This window comes from Cyprinodon tularosa, unplaced genomic scaffold, assembly GCF_016077235.1.
Source record: "Cyprinodon tularosa strain WSP-4 unplaced genomic scaffold, ASM1607723v1 ctg558, whole genome shotgun sequence".
Classification (NCBI taxonomy): Eukaryota; Metazoa; Chordata; class Actinopteri; order Cyprinodontiformes; family Cyprinodontidae; genus Cyprinodon; species Cyprinodon tularosa.
Genome location: NW_024039294.1, coordinates 392,132 through 413,152, shown reverse-complemented (window position 1 = coordinate 413,152; position 21,021 = coordinate 392,132). Strand labels below are relative to the sequence as shown.

The 21,021-nt window shown below is 37.3% G+C and overlaps 1 protein-coding gene across 1 annotated transcript; it reads left to right on the top strand.

Moving 5' to 3' along the window:
* The first annotated feature begins 13,395 nt into the window (after nt 1-13,395).
* Nucleotides 13,396-19,942, top strand: pts (6-pyruvoyltetrahydropterin synthase). The gene is made up of 6 exons (XM_038305400.1): nt 13,396-13,577; nt 15,460-15,539; nt 15,650-15,672; nt 15,756-15,812; nt 19,165-19,235; nt 19,314-19,942. Exons 1-6 carry the CDS (start codon nt 13,486-13,488, stop codon nt 19,435-19,437), a joined length of 447 nt encoding a protein of 148 aa, XP_038161328.1. The 5' UTR covers nt 13,396-13,485; the 3' UTR covers nt 19,438-19,942.
* Nucleotides 19,943-21,021: the final 1,079 nt, after the last annotated feature.

Here is a 21,021-nt window from a genome sequence, read left to right as displayed (position 1 = left end):
TGCAAAAACTTGAAGTCTAAGTAAGTTATTTTTTCTTAAAATAATTGTATTTTTTTCTTGAATTGAGGGGGAAAGTTTAATTAATGGTAAATACGCTTAATTTAAGAAATTTTACTTATTTTTAGGTCAGTTTTCATGTGCAGCCTGAAATCAGAAAGATTAGGAAGGAAATTGAAGGACTGGAAAAAAATTGAAATCTCGATAAGTCATTTTTTTTTTTTTTAAGTTCTTGGATTGAGGAGGTAAAAGAGGCATTTTGCCAATGGAACAAGACAATTTTCATTTAAGATAAGAAAACACAATTGCATTGTCTTATTTCACGTGCATTTTATCTAATTATCTTATTTTAAGGGTAAAAATACTCATTCCATTGGCAAACTGTCTCATTTACCAACTCAAATTAAGAGTAAACACCTAATTTAAGACATTTTTACTTATTTCTAGATCATTTTTCCAGGGTTACATGATGCAGCCACAGCCTCTTTTTCCTTGCTGCTCCAGTTCTTCTAAGCATGATGGCTAGTGCTACCACTTTACTGCTGACAAAAAAACAAACCCTAAACCCTCCAGCCAGTGCAATGCTGAACCCTGAGCACAGTAGCAGGTTGTCCTCTGCCAATCTTAGGTAGCAGAAGGACAGCATAAAAACATCTCAGCCTTGGCTCAACAGTATTTTGTGAAAAGTTGATTTCAGTGTACATTAATTTCTGCAAAAATACTGACTTATGAAATTAATAGAGGAGAAACTTGGAATTTGTTATGTTGGAGAATGCCTCTGGTGACAAATACAGTACTCAATGGTTCCTTCTAGACCAGGGGTCAGCAACCCAAACTGTTCAAAGAGCCTTATTGAACCAAAAAAATAAAAACAAATCTGTCTGGAGCTGCAAGAAATGGAAGTTATACAACAGCCTCATATGACAACACAGGCTCTAAGCCTATTAGCCACTATAAAAAAAGACTACGTGGGCTTAGAATTTTTCAAAAACCTCCACGGAGCCACAAGGGAGGCATTAAAGAGCCGAATGCGGCTCTAGATGTTCAGGTTGCCGACCCCTGTTCTAGTGAATGTGACGAGACTTTAAATTGAAAGCCAACAGTCAAAGCCAGATGGTGTTTTCAACCTTAACTAATCACTTCAACTTAAGGAACTGAACCATCACCATCCTCTGAAGATCTGACCTTTAATTATTCACTATTTATTTATTTTTTAAGTGTTCTTTCTTTTTGTTACAACTGAATTTTGAAATTTCTTTCTTTTCTGGTGCTGCTATGCCTCCTTGAGATCAACCATGAAAAGAGTATCCCTCAGTAACAATCAACGAAAAAAAAACAAACAATTCCAATTAATTTAGATGTAAACTTTCCCAATGGGTTTTTGCAGTTTCTTAAGTCAAAAATGATTTTAGACATTCCTTGAAAAAAACTCACCATTTGTATAACAGGTCCATTAGGTAGTTAACGCGTGATAATCACTTCACATCAGTATTTGATTGACATTATACAAAAAAAAAAAAAGCATCATAAAAAAAAAGTGTATTTTCTTACAATGTCCAAATCTATCAAAGGGGCAGTAACATTAGATTTTATGGTTAAAAACTTAGTTGTTTTTTTTTTGATAGTTTGTTTTTATAGACTGTCTCGCTGCTTGATTGTTGTTGTTTTTCTCTTGTACTAATGCATCTGTCTGTTTTGCTCTTACATAGAGTAATGTACAGAGGAGCTATTCTTATGTGAATAATGTTGTTAACAAACATATTTAGCACATGTACCAATACAGATGTGAAACATGTACTGTGATTTTAAGAATAATACCTAAAAGCATTTAAATATTGAAAAAGAGTCAAAAACTTTGAATCTTTTCAATGCATTTTTTTTTTTTTTTACTTTTTTACTGTATTGATAAGAGTGAAGTTATGTAGGATTTCACAGGGATCTCAGAGGGCTAGTGTGAAGTTTTTTAAGTTTCCATGAGATAAATATCTGTATCGTATCCTATTGCAGAGATATACTTAATCTTTAATAATGAGGGAATTTAAATATATATTCTTAAAAGTTTTGGACACTAAGTCGCTAGATGTAGATATAGGTAGATATGTCAGCTGATTTATTGTTGGGAATCAGATGATTTAAAGTCTGTGGGGATTGTTTTCAAACAAACGTGAACTCTGAAAGCACAGAAACATTCATGCTTATACAAAGAGAGAGGGACAATAAAATCTTAGACTGTTATAATTGTTTAATATAGTGTTTTATCCTAATGAAATACATTTTTTTTCAAAGGATCAAATTAACAACTAAGAAAAATCATTATTAGAGTGCAGACCTCCACCAAGTAGCTCATAACCCCTAACATATTGTGACCTCCACTCTAAGTTAATACCTGTATTCACAGAATCTTTCAAACTATTCCTGAAACAAATCATCACCAAAATAAAATAATTGGTTTTGTGAGTCACAGTATGCACCTTTTCTGAAAATATCAGTAAAATCTGTCCATAACTTTTCAAGGTTTTTCAAAAACAGACAGACAGACGAACCAATGCCAATGAAAACAAAGGTCCTTGGCGGAGATAAAAATTGTGTGTTTGTTTCCTTGTCCTGTTAGCACCCAACTCATGGTTCATATATAAAATATTTAATGGCACAATAAACAAAGAATTGCTTTAATTGGTGGAAATATGCCCTGGATTATCTTACACACTGGAAAAAATCTAGATCTAGATAAGTCGTTATTTTATTTAAGTTGAGTGCATTTGTTCTTGGGTTGAAGGGGTAAAATAGGCATCTTGCCAATGGGGAAAGAACATTACACTTAAATTAGGAAAACACAATTGCATCGTCTTATTTCAAGTGCATTTTATCTAATTATCTTATTTTAAGAGTAATATTAATTCCATTGGCAAACTCATTTACCTACTCAAATTAAGGGTAAATACACTAAATATAAGAAATTTGACTTATTTATCTATCGTTTTTCCAGTGCAATGAGTCAAACTGGTTAAAAAAGGGACCATTAAGGAATATGTTGATGGTCTAATTTGTACCCAGTATTCTTTGTTACCTTCATAGAAACTATGCAAAACTTAAGGATAGAATACGGCTGGTTTCCCATGTCGGGTTTATTCCTGTGTCTAGAGGCCCACTTACTGGCCATCACTGAATTGCCTCAAAACTCAATGGTCTCAAACCCTCAGGGGTCAGAGGCAACCAATACTGTTATAACAGCCAATAAAGTAATACCAGCCAATAACGGGATTTTGCCCAGCTTAAATTTAATGCAACCAATGATGTAATCCTTCAACAATAATAGAACTGTCTGTTTTTTTACCTTATTGCTGCATCGTGAAAAAAAAGAGATGAAAAAGTGTTAGCCGTGCATGATGGTGTATACGGTATTATGCTTCAATAGTTCTACTTCTGGCACCTTTTGCTAATCAAAAATAATTGAAGAAGGAGGACAGATCCTCATATTTATTCACTGCACTGCATTTAGAAGACAGATTTGACCAATAGGCAATTGTGCATTATTAAGGACATTGGAGGCCATTTTAGGAATTACAAATATTAATTTAGGTTGCTGCTTATTCATTTATTTATATAAACTCACTGTTTCATGTATGGGAGAATATTTAAAAAAGAGCAGTGTTGAAGTTGGTTTGTTCAGAAGGAGATTAGTGATCACATGATCAACAAGATCACTAATCAATAACCAATATGAGTGTAAGTTGCCATCATATCATGTTCCTATAGGCGCTCCTTCCCTAATGGATGAGATCAGAAAAAAGTCAAAGGGTATTATGTATAATGTGCAATCTAAACAACTTATAAATTGTATCTAACCTTTACAATGTCAGAAATGGTATAATCTGTGATCTACTGTAAGCATCTGTAACCTGTTGTCAAAAACTATGAAATCACTTTTTTACATGTTCAGATAGTTATTTTACTCTAAAGCAAAACAAATTTCATTACAGCATCGTGGTAAACAAGTAAACATTCTCACTTTCAAAGAATTGTTTTTTTTTATACATTCTAGGTAAAAAAAATTATGGACTTTCCATATATTTTCAGTTTAACCACTTAAATTAAAATAAGAGTATGGAAAGCAACTGTACATTTAGACTTGTCAATCTTCTCAGAGGATAATAAGTTCCTTCCTTCCTTCCTTCCTTCCTTCCTTCCTTCCTTCCTTCCTTCCTTCCTTCCTTCCTTCCTTCCTTCCTTCCTTCCTTCCTTCCTTCCTTCCTTCCTTCCTTCCTTCCTTCCTTCCTTCCTTCCTTCCTTCCTTCCTTCCTTCCTTCCTCTATTTTGGAACTGGTAAGTGATCTTGGAGATTCCTCGGTTTCTTTGCTCTAAAATAAAAATAAAATACAGCAGTTATCCTTTTACAATGTTTATTTAAACTTTCTAGTGTTTCTATATGTGTATATACCGGTATATATTTTTTGTGTAAACAAAAACTGGTTTCTCGGCTGTCAAAACAGTTATGCATTACTTTTATTATTATGATTCTTATCATTATGATAATCCACTAAATCTTCACAGAGCAATGATTACACATTTTTGCTAAAGACTGTATTGTCAATATCAGTGTGTTTGAAATCAGTATATAAACATTCTAATCTTTCACACATATGTTAGCAGTATTAATCTTTTAATACAGACTTGTGTGATTTAATGTATTTAAATATAATTTAGACGGCCAGTTAAGTATATAAAAGTCATATCCTCTGGAGTGAGGTGTGCATATAAATACAATGTATTTGTTTTCTGACTGTGAATAACGCATTTGTACATAGGGCTTAACTTGCTTTACTTTCATGTGATACTTAAAATGATTTAAAAACATTACTGTATATTTTGAACTACCAAATGTTTGTACATATGAACAATTTGTGATGTGCGTGCACCAATAAAAGAAGTGAATTGTCTTAAAATACCCCTCTTTGTATTCCCTCCTAGTTTTTTTTATAACTTCCGTTTCAGTGTCCGTGGGAAAAAAATAAAATGTCAGGAAAATATTATGGCTTACATCAGTGACTCAATGCTTCTATTTTTTTCCTCAGCAGTGTAGACATTTGATTTGTTTTTCTCAAAAAAAGCACAGTCTTCACCACAGAAACCTGCCAAGAGCTCATACAAACAGAAAACAGGGTCAGGGTTTGCTGCAGGCTGGAAGGGATTCACCAGAATCAGCAACCGGAACTTATGGAAGGAGATTGGACAGTTGAGTGACCAGAGAGAAAAAGAGGACAATGTTTCCAACGTTGAATTCTGCTTCACTAACCTTCCAGGAGTTTGAAGACTAACTTTGTGAGGTTCTGATGAAGCCTGTTGGCATGTGATGTCACGGGTGATCTTCAGACGATTCTTGAATCCGACTAGATAGCTTTGGAGGAATCCTTCTTTGGCAGTAACTCGTTAATCCAGGGGAAAGCACAAGGTCAGATCCATGGGAGCAGAGGCAGAATGATTAAGGGGACAAACCAGAGTATGGAAACAACAGCCGGTTCAGAGTCAGAGCCAGGGGATCGAAAATCCAGAGACAATTCAGGACTCCAGAAATCCAAAAACACACTATGACAAGCCTGATGGGCTTCAAGCAGGCTCAGAGGATCACCCCTTGCTCACACTGGCTCCGGTGCGGTTACCGAGCCGACGGAGACCGCAACTCCCGCACACCCCCTGTCACACCGCCCTTTTGACTACGGTGCGGTGCGGCTCTGCGGCTCCGGCAACAGGTCCGGAGATTTAACAGAAGTTCACTTGAGTTCACGTAACTTCACGCGATAACACGGCCCAAATAAGGATATTTGCGAGAGCTTGTTGCGGAGGGCTCCGGCATGCCGCAAGGATAGCTTTCTTGCGGAATTTTCTGCAGCGCCGGAGTGTCTCGGTAACCGCAGCCGGACAGCTCAGCAGCCGGTGAGAGAGGTTTACGGCTTTTTAATGACTTGGAATCAGTGCGGCGCCGCACCCACCGCACCGCAACGGTAAGACCGGAGTCGGTGTGAGCCTGGGGTCAGGATGCCAAATCAGGTCAGAGTTACTCACCAATGGCTCATAGTAATCTGGAACCAGTGACTGCTCTGAGAGCTGGTTTTATAGTCAGGTGAGCAGGTGAATCTGATGTAAGCTGAAATCAGAACAAAGCAGAGCTGACAGGCATGTTGAATGATGAATTAAAGTACCGTAGCACTAGTGCCACGAATCATGAGAAATATATTGGTGGCATGCTCAGATGATTCCAGAGGCTATGTAAGTAGAGGCTTAAGTGCTTCTAGTAGGGTCTCCCAAGGCAAATCAGGCTCTGAGTGACTTGTCAAGTAGACATTGGTTCAAAAAGCCTCTTTGACAACAAAATAATTCATGCAAGAGACATCTAACCTGGGGATTGTCTTAATGAGTACTCTGAATGAGTGACACAAGGCCCCTCCCCAGACCTGAATCTGACTGAGCATATCTGGGACATAATGTCTCAATTCATGCACCAACATCACATTGCACCACATACTGTCCAGGAGCAAACTCATCAAGAGCCGCACACAATACTGAGCTTTATTCCGACATTTATTAAGGACATTACATTAAATTTGGATCAGCCTGTTGTGCGTTTTTCCACTTTCATTTTGTGTGCGACTCCATTGGTTAATAAGTTGTATTTCTTTTTTATTTTTATGTGATTTTGTTGTCAGAACATTCAACTTTGTACAGAATAAAGTATTCAATGAGAATATTTCATTCATTCAGATCTATGTGCTTTTTGATTGTTCCCTTTATCTTTTGAGTTATGTAATTGACAGTATATGAAAACTTACAGACTTAGCAATAGTTGAAAAATAAATAATCCCACACATACTTTACATTTTAATATCCCACCCATGGTAATTTTTAAGATTTCATGTTTTTTTCTATCCATCCATCCATCCATCCATCCATCCATCTTCTTCAGCTTATTCGGGGTGGGGTCGGGGGGGTAGCAGCTTCAGTAGGGAGGCCCAGACGTTAACTCTCCCCAGTCACTTGAACCAGCTCCTCCGGGGGAATCCCAAGGTGCTCCCAGGACAGCCGAGAAACATAGTCCCTCCAGTGTGTCCTGGGTCTCCCCCTGGACCTCCTCCCGGTGGGACATCCCACCAACACGTCTTTCATTGAGAAAGCAGAGCCTAGGGGCTCCGGGTCAGGTTCTCTTATCTCTGGTGCTGAGGTCACTAAGGTGGTTAAAAAGCTCCTAGGTTGCAAGGCCCCAGGGGTGGATGAGATTCTCCCTGAGTACCTTGAGGCTCTGGATGTTGTGGGGCTGTTTTGGTTAACGCAACTCTGCAGCGTTCCGTGGACATCAGGGCCAGTTCCCCTGGATTGGCAGACTGAGGTGGTGGTCACTCTATTTAAAGAAGGCAACCGGAGGGTGTGTTCCAACTACATAGGAATCACACTCTTAAGCCTCCCTGGTAAGGTCTATTCCGGGTCCATCGGATAGTTGAATCTTGGATTCAGGAGTAGCAGTGTGGTTTTGGGTTCTGTCCATGGAACATTGGATCAGCTGTCACCCTCAGCAGGATCCTGGATGGTGCATGGGAGTTGGGGCTGCTGAGTCGCTGACTGGACCAGATGGGGCATTCGAACCGATCCATCCGTTCTGGGGCTGGTCCGAACTCAACCCAGTAGCGGTATGCTTCCCCCTGCCTGCCTTACCATGCTTCCCCTCTTCCCCCTCTTACTTCCACTTTTACCAGAGTGTACTTTTACTCAAGTACAGAAAGTGAGTACTTTTGCCATTTCTGACTGTAGTCAACCAAAATCCCGGACTATTTTTGATATCCTCCAGGACATTGTTTTTAAATATGAAAAGCAGGACATATCTGGGAAAAAGGGGACGTCTGGTCACCCTACCATATCAACAATCTCGATGTTTCAGTGAGTGAGTGCTTGTTGCTATGATGAATCTTTGCTAAGCAGCTTCTCTTTTTGTAAACCAATCAATCATAAAAGGAAGAAAACTGTCATGATTGGTTCTGAATCAAACCCACATGCAGAACACTACCAGGAGACAGATGAAAAGTTTAACAGAGTTTATTAAATGTTTGCACAAAAATAAGACTGCGTTCAGGAAACAGGTCCGGGCTGGATTCTCAGGCGTCTGCAGAGATGACAGTTTGGTTAACCAGGTGGATAGGAAGCGTTGTTGAGTTTTCAGATTATTGCAGACTATACCTTGGAGAGTTTCAGGCTTTCTTCTCAGAGGGGGGGAACGGGTTGGGTCCAGAGACTGTTTGTTTGACAGAGTGCTCAGCAGGTGCAGCGTCTAACTTCTGACTGTTGGATCAGACCTTGGATTGAGGGGTTAGCACTCCTTCAGAGAGCAGCAGGTGGATTCTAAAGTGAGATCTTCAGGTTTGGCTCTCTAGGGCAGGCAGGCAGATTCAGATTAAGCTCTCCCAGAGCTTCACACGAGAGACAGGTTTTCCTAGGAGCGACAAGACAAAGGCTGGTTAGAATTCAGTTTTCTCTAGGGGCCAAAATTCAAAGACAAGGAGGCTCAGGCTCGCTAACCAAACTTAGCTAACACTGCGGCGTCGAAGAAAGGTCTGGCATCTGCTTAAGTAGAGGGGTCCTCTAATGGGCTGACGAGCTCCAGGTGTGCTGGTGAGCTCCAGCCCAGAGAACCCACGGCGCACTCTGCTGGGGAAAGGTGGAACAACTCCAGATCCCAACAAAAACCTGTCATTTCATTCTGGGCCTTTTAACCAGGCTTTCATTAGGCTCATAGAACAGCAAATATGCCATTTTCAGCCCAACCAATGTTATACACCCTATTCAGAGACCTTAAGGACCAGCACCAAATACCCTCTATAATCATTCCTTGACCCCTTTAATACCTCCCTCCAAAGAAATCCTGACTTTAACCCTTCCTTTCAAAAAGAGTGGACATTCTCTCTGATGTAAAACACTCCAAGCACACAAGCACAAAAAAAATTGTCATTTAGCAACAAAACAATCATGATTTTATCGGCATTTTAAGTTTCAGAGTCCCTGTTTCACCAACCCTCTGTTTACTTGGCAATGTAATTAGAGTGGATTTTTTTTCCAGTTAAATCTATTATCCAATACTTGTTTATCTCTATATCACCATGAAAACAATTCTTAACTGCAAATCAAAGAAGTCACTACATAGTAACACCTGGACAACACTGTTAATAAATATATACATCTGGAAATCATCTAATTTGGGGAAAAAGACAGTATTACTGTATTCATAAATGTTTGGAACACATTTTTAAAATCCCAATAAATAAATTACACCTTGGGGCCATGAATGGGGCACATTCTAAAAAACTGATATTAAGATATCTACCTTTAATAAACAAGGGGGTATTCACTCGCATTTCTTTACTGACTTATGTTATTAACCTATTTATTATCAAATAACTGTTTTCTGAAGCAGTTTCTAGATAGTGACTGCATAATAGGTTAGTGCCTAACTTCACACATACACAAACATGAAATACAGGCATACCCCCAATCACACGACTGATATTCGTCACATAACCCAAGCTGAATTGGATTTAGAGACCAGAATGTATTGCTTACTCATAGACTGTGGTCACCTCGCATGATAAATCTGATAACCATAGACGTTATCATTAAAAGTCAGCTACAGAGTGTTTATTTTTCTTCCTTCTGATGTTCAAGCACACACATTCTGGACATGCTTTTATTTAAGTGGAGCAGCAGACCTTTAGCCAGTGTCTGGTAAAGTGACAGTAAATTCCTCTAGATCTAAATGTATTTACCCTTCATTTGAGGAGGTAAGTAAAATTATCTGCCTATGAAATAAGTATTTTTGATACTTTAACAAGATTATTTTATATACTCTGCTTGAGATAAGATAATAGAGAGTTCTTCTTCTATCTTATTTTTAATGAAAAAATCGTATCACTCCATTTACAGATCACTTTACTTACCCACTCGAATCAAGTGCAAATACACTTAATTCATAAACATTTTACATATTTTTGGTTCACTTCTCGGAGCGCAGAACTGCCTCCAATTAATTTTCACAAATTAGGCTTTCAAAAGTTTATCAAACCATGACATCATCTGGCCATAAAATCTGATTAACTGTGAAAGGGTTCCGGTTTTGGGTTGATTTGCTATTTGATAGTAGCAAAAAAAAAAAAAAATGGCTGACAATATATAGTCTCTGTTTGCACAGTGATGGAATGGTATGGAAACATACTCTTACATATTGATTAGCATAGCCGCTGTTTAAATTAAAGTATTTTTGTGAAGATATAATCTGGAAAAACCAACATTTAAATGTCCAGTACTGTGTTATCGCTTAGCCAAGACATTTTTCAGTGTCTCCCATTTTTCCGGTTGAAAGATGGCACCTTTTTAGTTTGCCACATTTCATCTCACTTTTCAGCATTAGATAACAATGGAGAGAAAGACAGAAAAGTCACGGTAAAATAAAAAACACATGACCTATAGGCTCACGTTTTTAGGGACACTTTCCTTCTGTTATTGCTGCTAAGATGACATAAGCTCCCCACTGAAGCTTCCAGATCATATAAAATTTTTCCCCTTTGTTAATGTGTGTTCACTATTATTACAGTATATACGGTTATATTGATTAAAAAAAAAACAATTTAAGACAAAATGCAAGAGATGCAGATTTTTTATTAGACTGGTTTGATAAGTTTCTAATGTATGAATAAAAAGGGTAACTCTACGGCTGTCATGTGAGAATCACCAGACTGTTTCTTCCCAGATTTAGTGTTCTAGACGCCAACATGTGAACTCAAAGCATGGAAAAAGTGTGAAAAACCACTAAGTTATTAGAAACAAGCTTTCTAACTTTTTAGACTAAAAAGCTGGTAGCAGGAAAGGCTTTTGCTCAGTTAAGGTTGGCGATTAGAGAGGTATCTTCTCTGGATTACAGCTTTGGTTCCTTTGGTCTTTAGTTTGTTTTGGGCTCCAAAAGGTGGCCTAAAAAGAGGGGGTGAAAATTCAGCGGTTAATTTTTTTTTTCTAAAGGTGCTATATCTTTTAAAGCTATGGTTTTAAACTGCAAAATTGTAAAAACTGGGATAAAAGGTAGCTAATGAATAGAGAACCAGAGGAGTCGATCAAGAAAAACAACCATTTCAAGCTGTTAAATCATAGATCATGAAAATAATTTCTATTTTCTTTGTCCCGTTGCATTTTCAAATTCCTTTTGCAACAACATATTTTTGCTTGACCTTCTCAAATTAGTATTACAGTAACCCAACAACAGCTCATTAACAAGTTAGTTACAGCTTAGTTACAGTTTAGTTACAGTATATTAGGAGTTTAGTGTCGATTTATCAATGGTAAAGTTTAGTTTAGTTACAGTTTATTTCAGTTTGATAACAAGCATTTAACCTTTTTAAATAGGTTAAAATCATATTAATAGTTTGAGAACAGTGTAGCTACGGCTTATTAACAGTACTGTTTATTAAAAAGGTTACACCAAAGTTAAATGAATAAGGAAAACCATTAGGAGAACGCAGAGGGACCAGTTAATAAAAGGAGAGAGAAAAAAATGCAATTGCAGAAATTATTTGAAAAGGTGAAAAGAAATAAGAAAAGGATTAAAAGGATTTCCTTCTTTAACTGGGCAACAAAGAAAGACATTTGTAATCAGAATTATAAATTGTGCTTTTAAATTGTACATTTAGACAAAAAATATTTGAAAATTAACTTATCGATTGCAATATCTATAACTGGATATTAAAAAATACAATTTACATTCCTCTCTCACAATTTAAGTGGGCAATGGCGTAAATATCGGTAAGCAGAGACAGCAGTTGCTTATGGGCCCAAGACTTCTTAGGGGCCCCATCATTGACACCTGATAGGCCCCCAACTTATTTGTCAACTAGGTCGTCTCTTTGCAGATGTAATGGTACAAAAAATTCCTCTTAAACCCACCTGATACTAAACCACACTGGACCTTATTTATACTGCAACACATGGCAGATTTCAACATGATGGTGAGCCGATTAAACACGACACCAATAGCAAAGCAGACAGCGGTACTTTTAATTACTATGTTAACAACTGTATATAGTTCATTAGATAGTTGGTAAAAGATACACTCATATAATATGTTTCAAACCGCAATAAAGATTTTAAAAGAACAATGTATTTGAGTATTTGATTTTTTTACACTACGACTTGGAATTATGTGTAATCCAGAGCGTAGATTAAAACCATAATCGTTACGTACAATCGGCCTCTGCAGATGGCCGCTCACACTGAGCCTGGTTCTGCTGGAGGTTTCTTCCTGTTAAAAGGGAGTTTTTCCTTATGCTTAGTGTGAGGGATTGCATCCGCGTCAATGAGTCAATGCAATTAACTGGTTTTCCTTAGATAGAAAACTCTGAATCAATTTGACGGTATGATCTGGTGAACTGGAAAGTGCCTTGAGATGACATGTGTTGTGAACTGGCGCTATAGATAAACTGAATTGAAATTACAATGTGTTAGTGATGTACTTTTCCAAAATAAACAGGTTCTTTCAAAGAACCGGGTTCAATAAGCATCTCCCTGAAATTAGTTTTTGGAACTTGGGATGTCTGTAACCAATAGTTCCATTCAAGGTGCGCAGTCACTATTTTTCCGTGTGTTATGTGTGATCATATACTACTAAGAATTGCATAATTGTATATTCTTGGCCTAAACCTTTATTATGTTGTACTTCATTGGGGCCCACCCAGATAATGTTCTTTACAGGCCTATTGTTCTGTTGTTACACCGTTGAAAGTGGGGCATTACAAAAATGCTTTTAAAATTAGATGTTTATTCTATAATTTAAACATTTCATTTGGAAATTGATTATTTTCTTTTGAGTGACACTCTTGTTATATAATAAAAGTTATATTTACGAGCGATAAACTAGTACGATATAAAACCAAAATCATAAAATTCAATATCATGACTTTTTACAACAATTATGGTTAAAGGTTTTGAAAAATAAGCTTTAAAGTCAAAAATATTAAATTAAAAACTCATGATTAGGGTCAAATTAGGGTTAAATTAGATTTAGGAGGGGGAAAAAAATCCTAAATCTAACCTTTTAAAATAACAGGAGCTTTCTTGCTCCTAATTATGACTTTTAACATCATAATTTCAACTACTTAGAATCCCTTATGATATACAATACAGCAGTTTGTTTTTTCTTTGAAGTGGGAGAAAAGGACTCCTTTAGAGAAAACTGGGATAAATTACATGGAAGAAAAATGTGAACAAAGATCTCTTCACTTTTTAACTAAAGCGTGTAAACAGTTTGCTGTGGTTAAATCACGGTTCAGTCCTGGTTTTATAACCGTGTAGCCATGTGAGCTTATTTACGCCCATAAATGAGCCAATGGCGGACAGCCTGAGTCACTGGCAGGTCTGACAGCAGACAGCTGGGTTTTATTCTCCATCCTCAGCTCTGCCTCTGCAGCCAACATGGCCGAATCCACTGGGAACGACAAGGCAGCGGTGCGCATCGGATATATAACCCGAGTCCAGAGCTTCAGCGCCTGCCACAGACTCCACAGGTACTCTACACACTGCTACCAACGTTTCTTTTTTTAACGCCAGAGAAAAGACGGGCTGGAATAAAACAGCGCTGCTTTTTCCTGAAATGCACGAGGGGAAACAAACTTCACGTTTAAACTCCACGTTACGTAATATGGGAAGAAATCAAATACGATGGATTTGTGAATACATTGACAGTTATGGGTTACAGAAAGAAAGAGCATATATGAGCAAGCTCTTCTGGGACTTGTAGTTTTTATTTGATTTACGGAGCTTTTATGACGCTGGACGCTCGATCCGTTCTGCGCATGCGCATCCAGATAAACACCTGGGTCTAAATGACGTTTTCCCTCACCCAAAATAGTAAATGTGCTAAAATATAATATCTTAAATGTTAATAATCTCTTTTTTGTGTGAAAATAAATGCCTTAAAATCCTTTATTTTATCAGTCGTCTCTGCCCGATCTGCACCGGAAATGGGATCAAACGCAACTTCCGGTGGTTAACTTTCAGTCTTTGGATTAACACATAAATCTAGTCTTTTTGAGTTTTATGTTTTCGTTTCGTTTAACCTTATTGTATATAGTGCGTTTTCTATAGAAAGAAACAACTAAAATGCAGATAAACATGGTTTAATAATATTTTGGATGGAGAAAATGTAAAAAGCATAAAAATTGTCTCAAAAAACTCATAACACATTTTTTACATATGTGTATTAGTATTCTACAGTGAGTTACGGATAGAAATAAGTAATTTTAGTTGCATAATGACATTATTTATGGACACATTTTTTTTCCCACTTAAAGTCAACAATAATATATAAAACATATAAGTAAACAAATATGCCAGGGGGCATGTTACAAAAAAATAATAAAATCAGGTGGAAAGACAAACGGATTGACAAACATATGCGCTGGGGAGTGTCATTTGTGCATATGTATGTATACATATATACATGTATATATTCTACAAATAATATTTATGGACACATTATTTATGGACTCGTGTTTCAGGGACAGATTGGGTAGTGACAGATGTGTCGTTAATTGTGTCGGAAAAATACATTTTATTTGTGGAGTATTTACAGAAAGCCTCAGTCATAAAACTAACATATTCAATTGCAAATACATAAACATTTTTGTGAAATAAAAATTTTTAGGCTGTAAAATGACAGTTTTTTTAGGCTTTACAAAAGTTTTATTGTAGTTTAAAACTGCCTAATTTAGTGTTTAGTGACACATCTAGTTACATTGCATTGCTTTTTTTGTGTGTGTGTTATATTAAAAATAAGTATTAGTATTACCCTCTAGTAGTTTTAAATCTGACCATATGTTATCCTTAAAGGCAGCATTTTTCAACTGGATTATTTTTATGGAGTACACTGCAAAAACAATCTAGTAATAACTACAAATTGTCTTAAATTAAGTGAATTTGTCCTTAATTTGAGTAGGTAAATAAGATGATCTGCCAATGGAATAACATTGTTTACTCTTAAAATAAGATAATTAGAGAATATGCTCTTGAAATAAGACACAGCTATTTTTTTTTTTTTTACTTATTTTAAGTGTAAATTGTCCTGTTCTACTGGCAAAGTGCCTCACTTACCTCCTCAATTCAAGAAGAAATGTTACTTATTTTAAAAAAAATTACTTATTTAGATTTAAGTTTTTTGCAGTTTATGGATGGAGTATGGATTCTTTCAAATATGCATATTCTGAATCATTTTTAAGTGATTACGCTGTACTATGTAGAATGTGCTTTTATGCAATAATGTCAATAACCCCTTCCCATGTGTTTTTTTGTTTGACCTGTGCTATCAGAGCACAAAAACCCTACTGTAAAAGCTGAAAAGAATCAGATTCCAGGAGCTGTTGTTCATATATTTTCTGCAACTTTTTCCAGTCTTCACCTGAATGACGAGGAGAATAAAGAAGTTTACGGAAAGTGCAACAATCCCTATGGTCATGGACACAACTACAAGGGTTTGCTTAGCTTCCTCACTCCTAGGCTGTTACATAATCCATACCTAGTTTCACATTAAGCCAACTCTGTTTTCTCCGTTTCACTTGACTGTTGTCCTTTTACTCCACAGTGGAGGTGACTGTGCGTGGAAAAGTTAGTATCAAACAAGTATTTCTATTGAAATCAGAGTAAACTGAAACTGATTTTAAAACAGTATCCTGGAAATGTGTTTGCAGATTGATCCTGTAACCGGCATGGTCATGAACCTGACGGACCTAAAGAGGTGTATTGAGGTAAGCCTATCCTAAACACACTGTCCTCACTCAAAATGAAAAGACATTGATACATTTTATCTCCATTTATTTTTATTACAATTTTACAATTGGCTTTTACTGTTTGCCAATAAAAGGCTAATTATTTTTCCAATAAACCTTATACTATAAATCTGAATGTGCTCCATTTTTCTTCATGCTCTTAGATGTTATATCAGTTATATCAGAACATGGGGTTTATGGATAAGATATTTTTAAGGCACATTTTTCTATCAGACTTTTAATCAACTAATAAAAAAAAAGAAATCAACAAATTTATTTATTAGCCAAATAATCATTAGTTGCAGCTCTAGATAGAATATTCCATGACTAAGATGCTAAGGAAAATGGTTGGTGCACTGCAATTACAAAAAAGAATAGAAGGTTTTGGAAAACATGGGTTAAGCACAATTAGTCCATTTATGAATATGTCAAAAATATCAGAGGATTTGCACTCCTCCAATCATCATAAAGACTGAAAATGTCACACTGGACCCCAAACTTGGATTCTGTTTTCCTCCAGACTCAGGAACCTTGATTTCCAAATAATAATAAATATAAAATAAATACAAAATGAACCTTTATCTGAAAAGAGGACTTTGAACCATTGAACATTTATTTCCCAGTCAGCTCTTGGATGGGTTTTTCTTTATAAGGATATTAGAGGCAGTTGTTGCCTGTGCAACTCTTTCTAATTGGTTTCCCCCGACTTTCATCATATTCTCATATACTTTGATTTTTAAGACTTAATTGGCTACAGGGCTGCTCAGTGGCACAGTGGGTAACACTGCTGCCTTGCAACAAGAAGGTTGTGGGTTCGATTGCTGTCTTTCTGCGTGGGGTTTGCATGTTCTCCCTTTGCATGCATGGTTTCTCTCCGGGTAATCCGGCTTCCTCCCACAGTCTATAAACATTTAGGTTAAAGGTGCACGAGGAAATCTTTTCTGACACTTTTTTTTTTTTTTACCCATGTGGCTGAAAGATCTCCTCACAGCCGCTTAGCAAGCAGGGAAATAGAAGGTCTGGACGTGAAACTAAAATAAATGGTCCCCGCTACAGTGAGAAATCAATTGATAACCTCAACCAATCACAAAAGATGGTTTGTTGTACACGATTGGTTCCTGACACATCAGTCATGGTCGTCTGCATGTCCCTTCCCCTCTGTGCGCGTACCCTGACACATGGATGAATCGACCCCCCAATCGTCGTGCAGGACACCATGGCTGGAAGCTAGCCACTGTTATGCTACATTCACACCTATGGTGATTATATTTGGGTTTCTCTTTTGGGGGGGTGTCTGCTGGGGCCGCTGACTGGACCGTACCGGGAACCCCGGCCACCGGGGATGGAGCAACCAAACCCGACCTGGTGATGGTATTCTCCCGGTGTTGGAAACATACCGTCACCGAGTCGGGTTTGGAATTTCAAAATCTTCCGGGGTTTCGGTCGAATAAAGTGCAACTGAACCCAGCCAAGAGCTCCAGGGCTGGTCGTGGCTGGGGACAGATCGACCCAACCGAACCCGGTGATGGTAGCCTGGACACCGTTGGCCCCCTGCTTCCACCCCCCTACCTCACCTGCCTCACTGTGGTGTCCCCAGCCCCGACCAGCCCTGGAGCTCACGGCTAGGGGTGTAAATCACATCCATCATGGCGATTCGATTCAGTATCGATTTTCTGACCCAACGATTCGATTATTTTCTATACTCAAGAATACACTTCGATTCGATTAATCGGTTAATTTTTTTTTATTATTATTATTTATTTTATTTTTTTTACACCTTACAGGTTAAGCAAAGTTTCAAGTTTGAAATAAATCAATGAAAGCTGTAATATCATTATGCATTTTCTTTAGAAACAACAGCAAATAACAGAAGTAGAAAAGTTGCATCAAAAATACTGCAAAAATACTGCACAATATCAGTGTAATGAGTTCAATGCAATACCTCGGCTCCAGAGAAACTGTCCAACATATTTTTTTAGAATGTAATAAATATACTCAGGAAAGAGAGATGTTGCGTAGAGAGTTAGACAGGAATAAAAATAAACTAGATATAAGGGAATTGTTTCAAAGGTCATCTGGGGATGTAGTTTTTGGGAGTATTTTTTATTTTCTAAGAAGAACGGGTATTTTAGGGAGAATATAATAGTTTGTCTGGTCCATACTCCATTCTGGAAGGTGGCGGTAATGCACCTATAAGTTGTTTGCCAATCGCCATTAAAAAAAAAGAAGAAGAAGAAGGCTCCAGAGTGTCAACGTCACCGCCCCCTTGAGAGACGCTCCGCTGCACCTCTCCCAGATTGTAGCTGACCGCAAACAGTGCCGCAGACAGGAGGCCGGCTTGTTTTGTTTTTATGACCGAAATTGCGGTCAAACTTCACAACTCGTGAAGTTTGACCCACTAGAAGAGCGAGGTGCGCGAGAACGCTGGGACCCTTTTTCCACCTGGATCTCCGCTCTTTTTGGCCCTCGTGTCCCTCCGTCATCGGACTAATCTCGCCCCCACTTCCTCACCGCCTCGGCCGTATCTAGACCCACAGTGTGTAGCACAGACCACGCTACAATATTTGGCATAAATCAAAAATGTCTGTGTCAAGCTCACTGCGACACACTGCTGTAAGAGTATAACCAGGAAGCGCGGTAGGAGGGCAAAATAGGTTTAGCGCCACCGCAGCACGGGAGGAAGAATTACGCCCAGGAGGAAATGGATAAAAATAGACCGGAGGAAAAAAAAACATGAATCGTTTATCTTGCGGACGTGTCGATGCATCGGATCGTCGGCTGTTGGATCGATGCATCGATACAAAACGATTATTATTTACACCCCTACTCACGGCTTGGTTCAGCTGCACTTTAGTCGACCAAAATCCCAGACGATTTTGAAGTCCCCCCCCCCCCCCCCCGGACATTTTTTTAGGTATGAAAAGTAGGACATGTCTGGGACAGGACTTCTGGTCACCCTATTCACACCTAAAGCAGCAATAGCAGCAAAAACGTGCGTACTGCTTAATTTTTTATGCTTGTACAAGTTTAGTTCCAATGCGCGGCTGAAGCATCTCTTACGCATGCATGGCTTTCTCTGGGTACTCCAGCTTCCTTCCACAGTCCAATAACATGATTAATAAGTCAATCAGACTATTTATTTGGTCCTTAGGTTTAATATATGTGCTTGTTCATCCTAGATGTGATAGCCTGAAAAACATACATAGTCTGTAGATGAGGGAAAGTCAAGTTTGTTGCACAAGTTTTAGTAGAGATGTAGAAAAGTTGTGACTATTTTGATTTTTTTGGGGGGTTTGGAAATCTAACATGAGATCTTCTTTTCTTCTAATAGGAAGTCATCATGATTCCTTTGGACCACAAGAACCTGGATAAAGATGTTCCTTATTTTACCAATGTAGTCAGGTGTGTAACCTTCAACAATATTCTCTGTGATTAATGATATACAGTTTACCAAATGTTTTGTTTTTCTCTGCTTTTCAGCACGACAGAAAACCTTGCCGTTTATATCTGGGATAACATGGTGAAGGCTCTTCCCGCCAACCTGCTCTACGAGATCCGGATTCATGAGACGGATAAGAACATTGTTATATATCGAGGGGAATAGATAGCGCTGACTGATGCAAAGCTTAGCACTGTTGTTGTGACTCTTACATTCCAAATATTCAACAATTTTTGATAAAGTTTTATTTTTACAAAGTGATCACTGAGATGAACAACCTCACTTCTTTATGGAAGTGTCTTTCTAACCAGAAAGTCTGATCTACATATAAATAACTGTAATTCATTTAGAATGGGCAGCTAATACTTTTATTGTAAACATTCAGTCTTCAGGCTTCAGTCTTTTTCAGTAGGTTTGGAAGTCTATGAATTTAATTTTTGTATTTATAGAATTTTCCTTTAATAGACAAACTCACATATTTTTCTGAAAAATTACAGAACCAGATCAGCCAGATTTACAGCGACAATTAGCAGCTGTTTTTTTTTTTAGCACTGTACCTTTTGATTGAATTTGCAGTTTTTTAATGATCACTGTTGTTATTGTGAAACACTTTGGTGAACTCTTGTTGTTGAATCATGCTATATAAATAAAACTGAGATTGACACTAACACACACTAACTAATGTGTTTTTTTAATGTGGAATACAGTAAATAATTAAGACCTATAGATACTGGTCCTTTCACAGTTTTGCCACTTCTTCCCTTTTGTAGTTTTGGTTGTTTCAAACAGACGAGGAAATGTGCCTTTCATTCCTGGGTATTTTGTACCAACACTGTAAAAAACAATTAAAGGCTTTTTTGTCTTAAAATAAGAGCTTTTTTTGGAATTGATTATGTAAGTGAGACTCTTTGCCAATGGAACAAGACAATTTACTTTTAAAATAAGAAAAAAACAATTGCATTGTTTTACTGCAAGTGCATTTTGTCCAATGATCTAATTTTAAGAGTAATACACTTAAAGTCATTTTTTACTTATTTCTAGATCGTTTTTACAGTAAACAATTAATTTCTTCCCACTAGAGCGAGGTTTGGTCCCCACTCGGTAAACTGTTGATGTCCAGCAATCTTCTATACTCTGTTCATAATTTACTGCTAGAAATGTGGTTCTTTGATAATGCTTCTACTTCTACTACATTCATAATCCTTCTTCACACAGGAAAAAGTTATTTTAATTTTATCAGTGGTCATTATCTAGTCAACTGGCCCAAAATAAAACGATCTGAACAAAAATTCATGGATATAAGAATGATGATTATATTTCTGTGAGATTTGAGCATTAATACAAACATCTCCAATTGATTAAAAATGTATTGTTCTTATTATGCCATGTATACTGGCATTTGAAAAACGCACAGATCTATACATTAGAAAGAAAAAAATATATATATAAAACTGTATATATGTATATATTTTTTTTGTGTGTGTGTAAAAATTGGATGAAAAACATAGAAGCTTAACAAGAATATTACTCCACTTTAAGCTAATTTAAGTGCAATTAGAGGGAGAGGAGACAGGGAAAATAATTTTTACTTTATCATATCCCTTTTCAGACAATTTACATTGATCAGTGTAATTTTTCTGGCTGTATATACTAACAGGCTTATCTGGTGGAGGGTTTTGTTTCTATTTATCTTCAGGTGAATTTAGTTAGGTTGGAAATTGGTGTTTGGTTTAGTTGAGGTCAATAAGT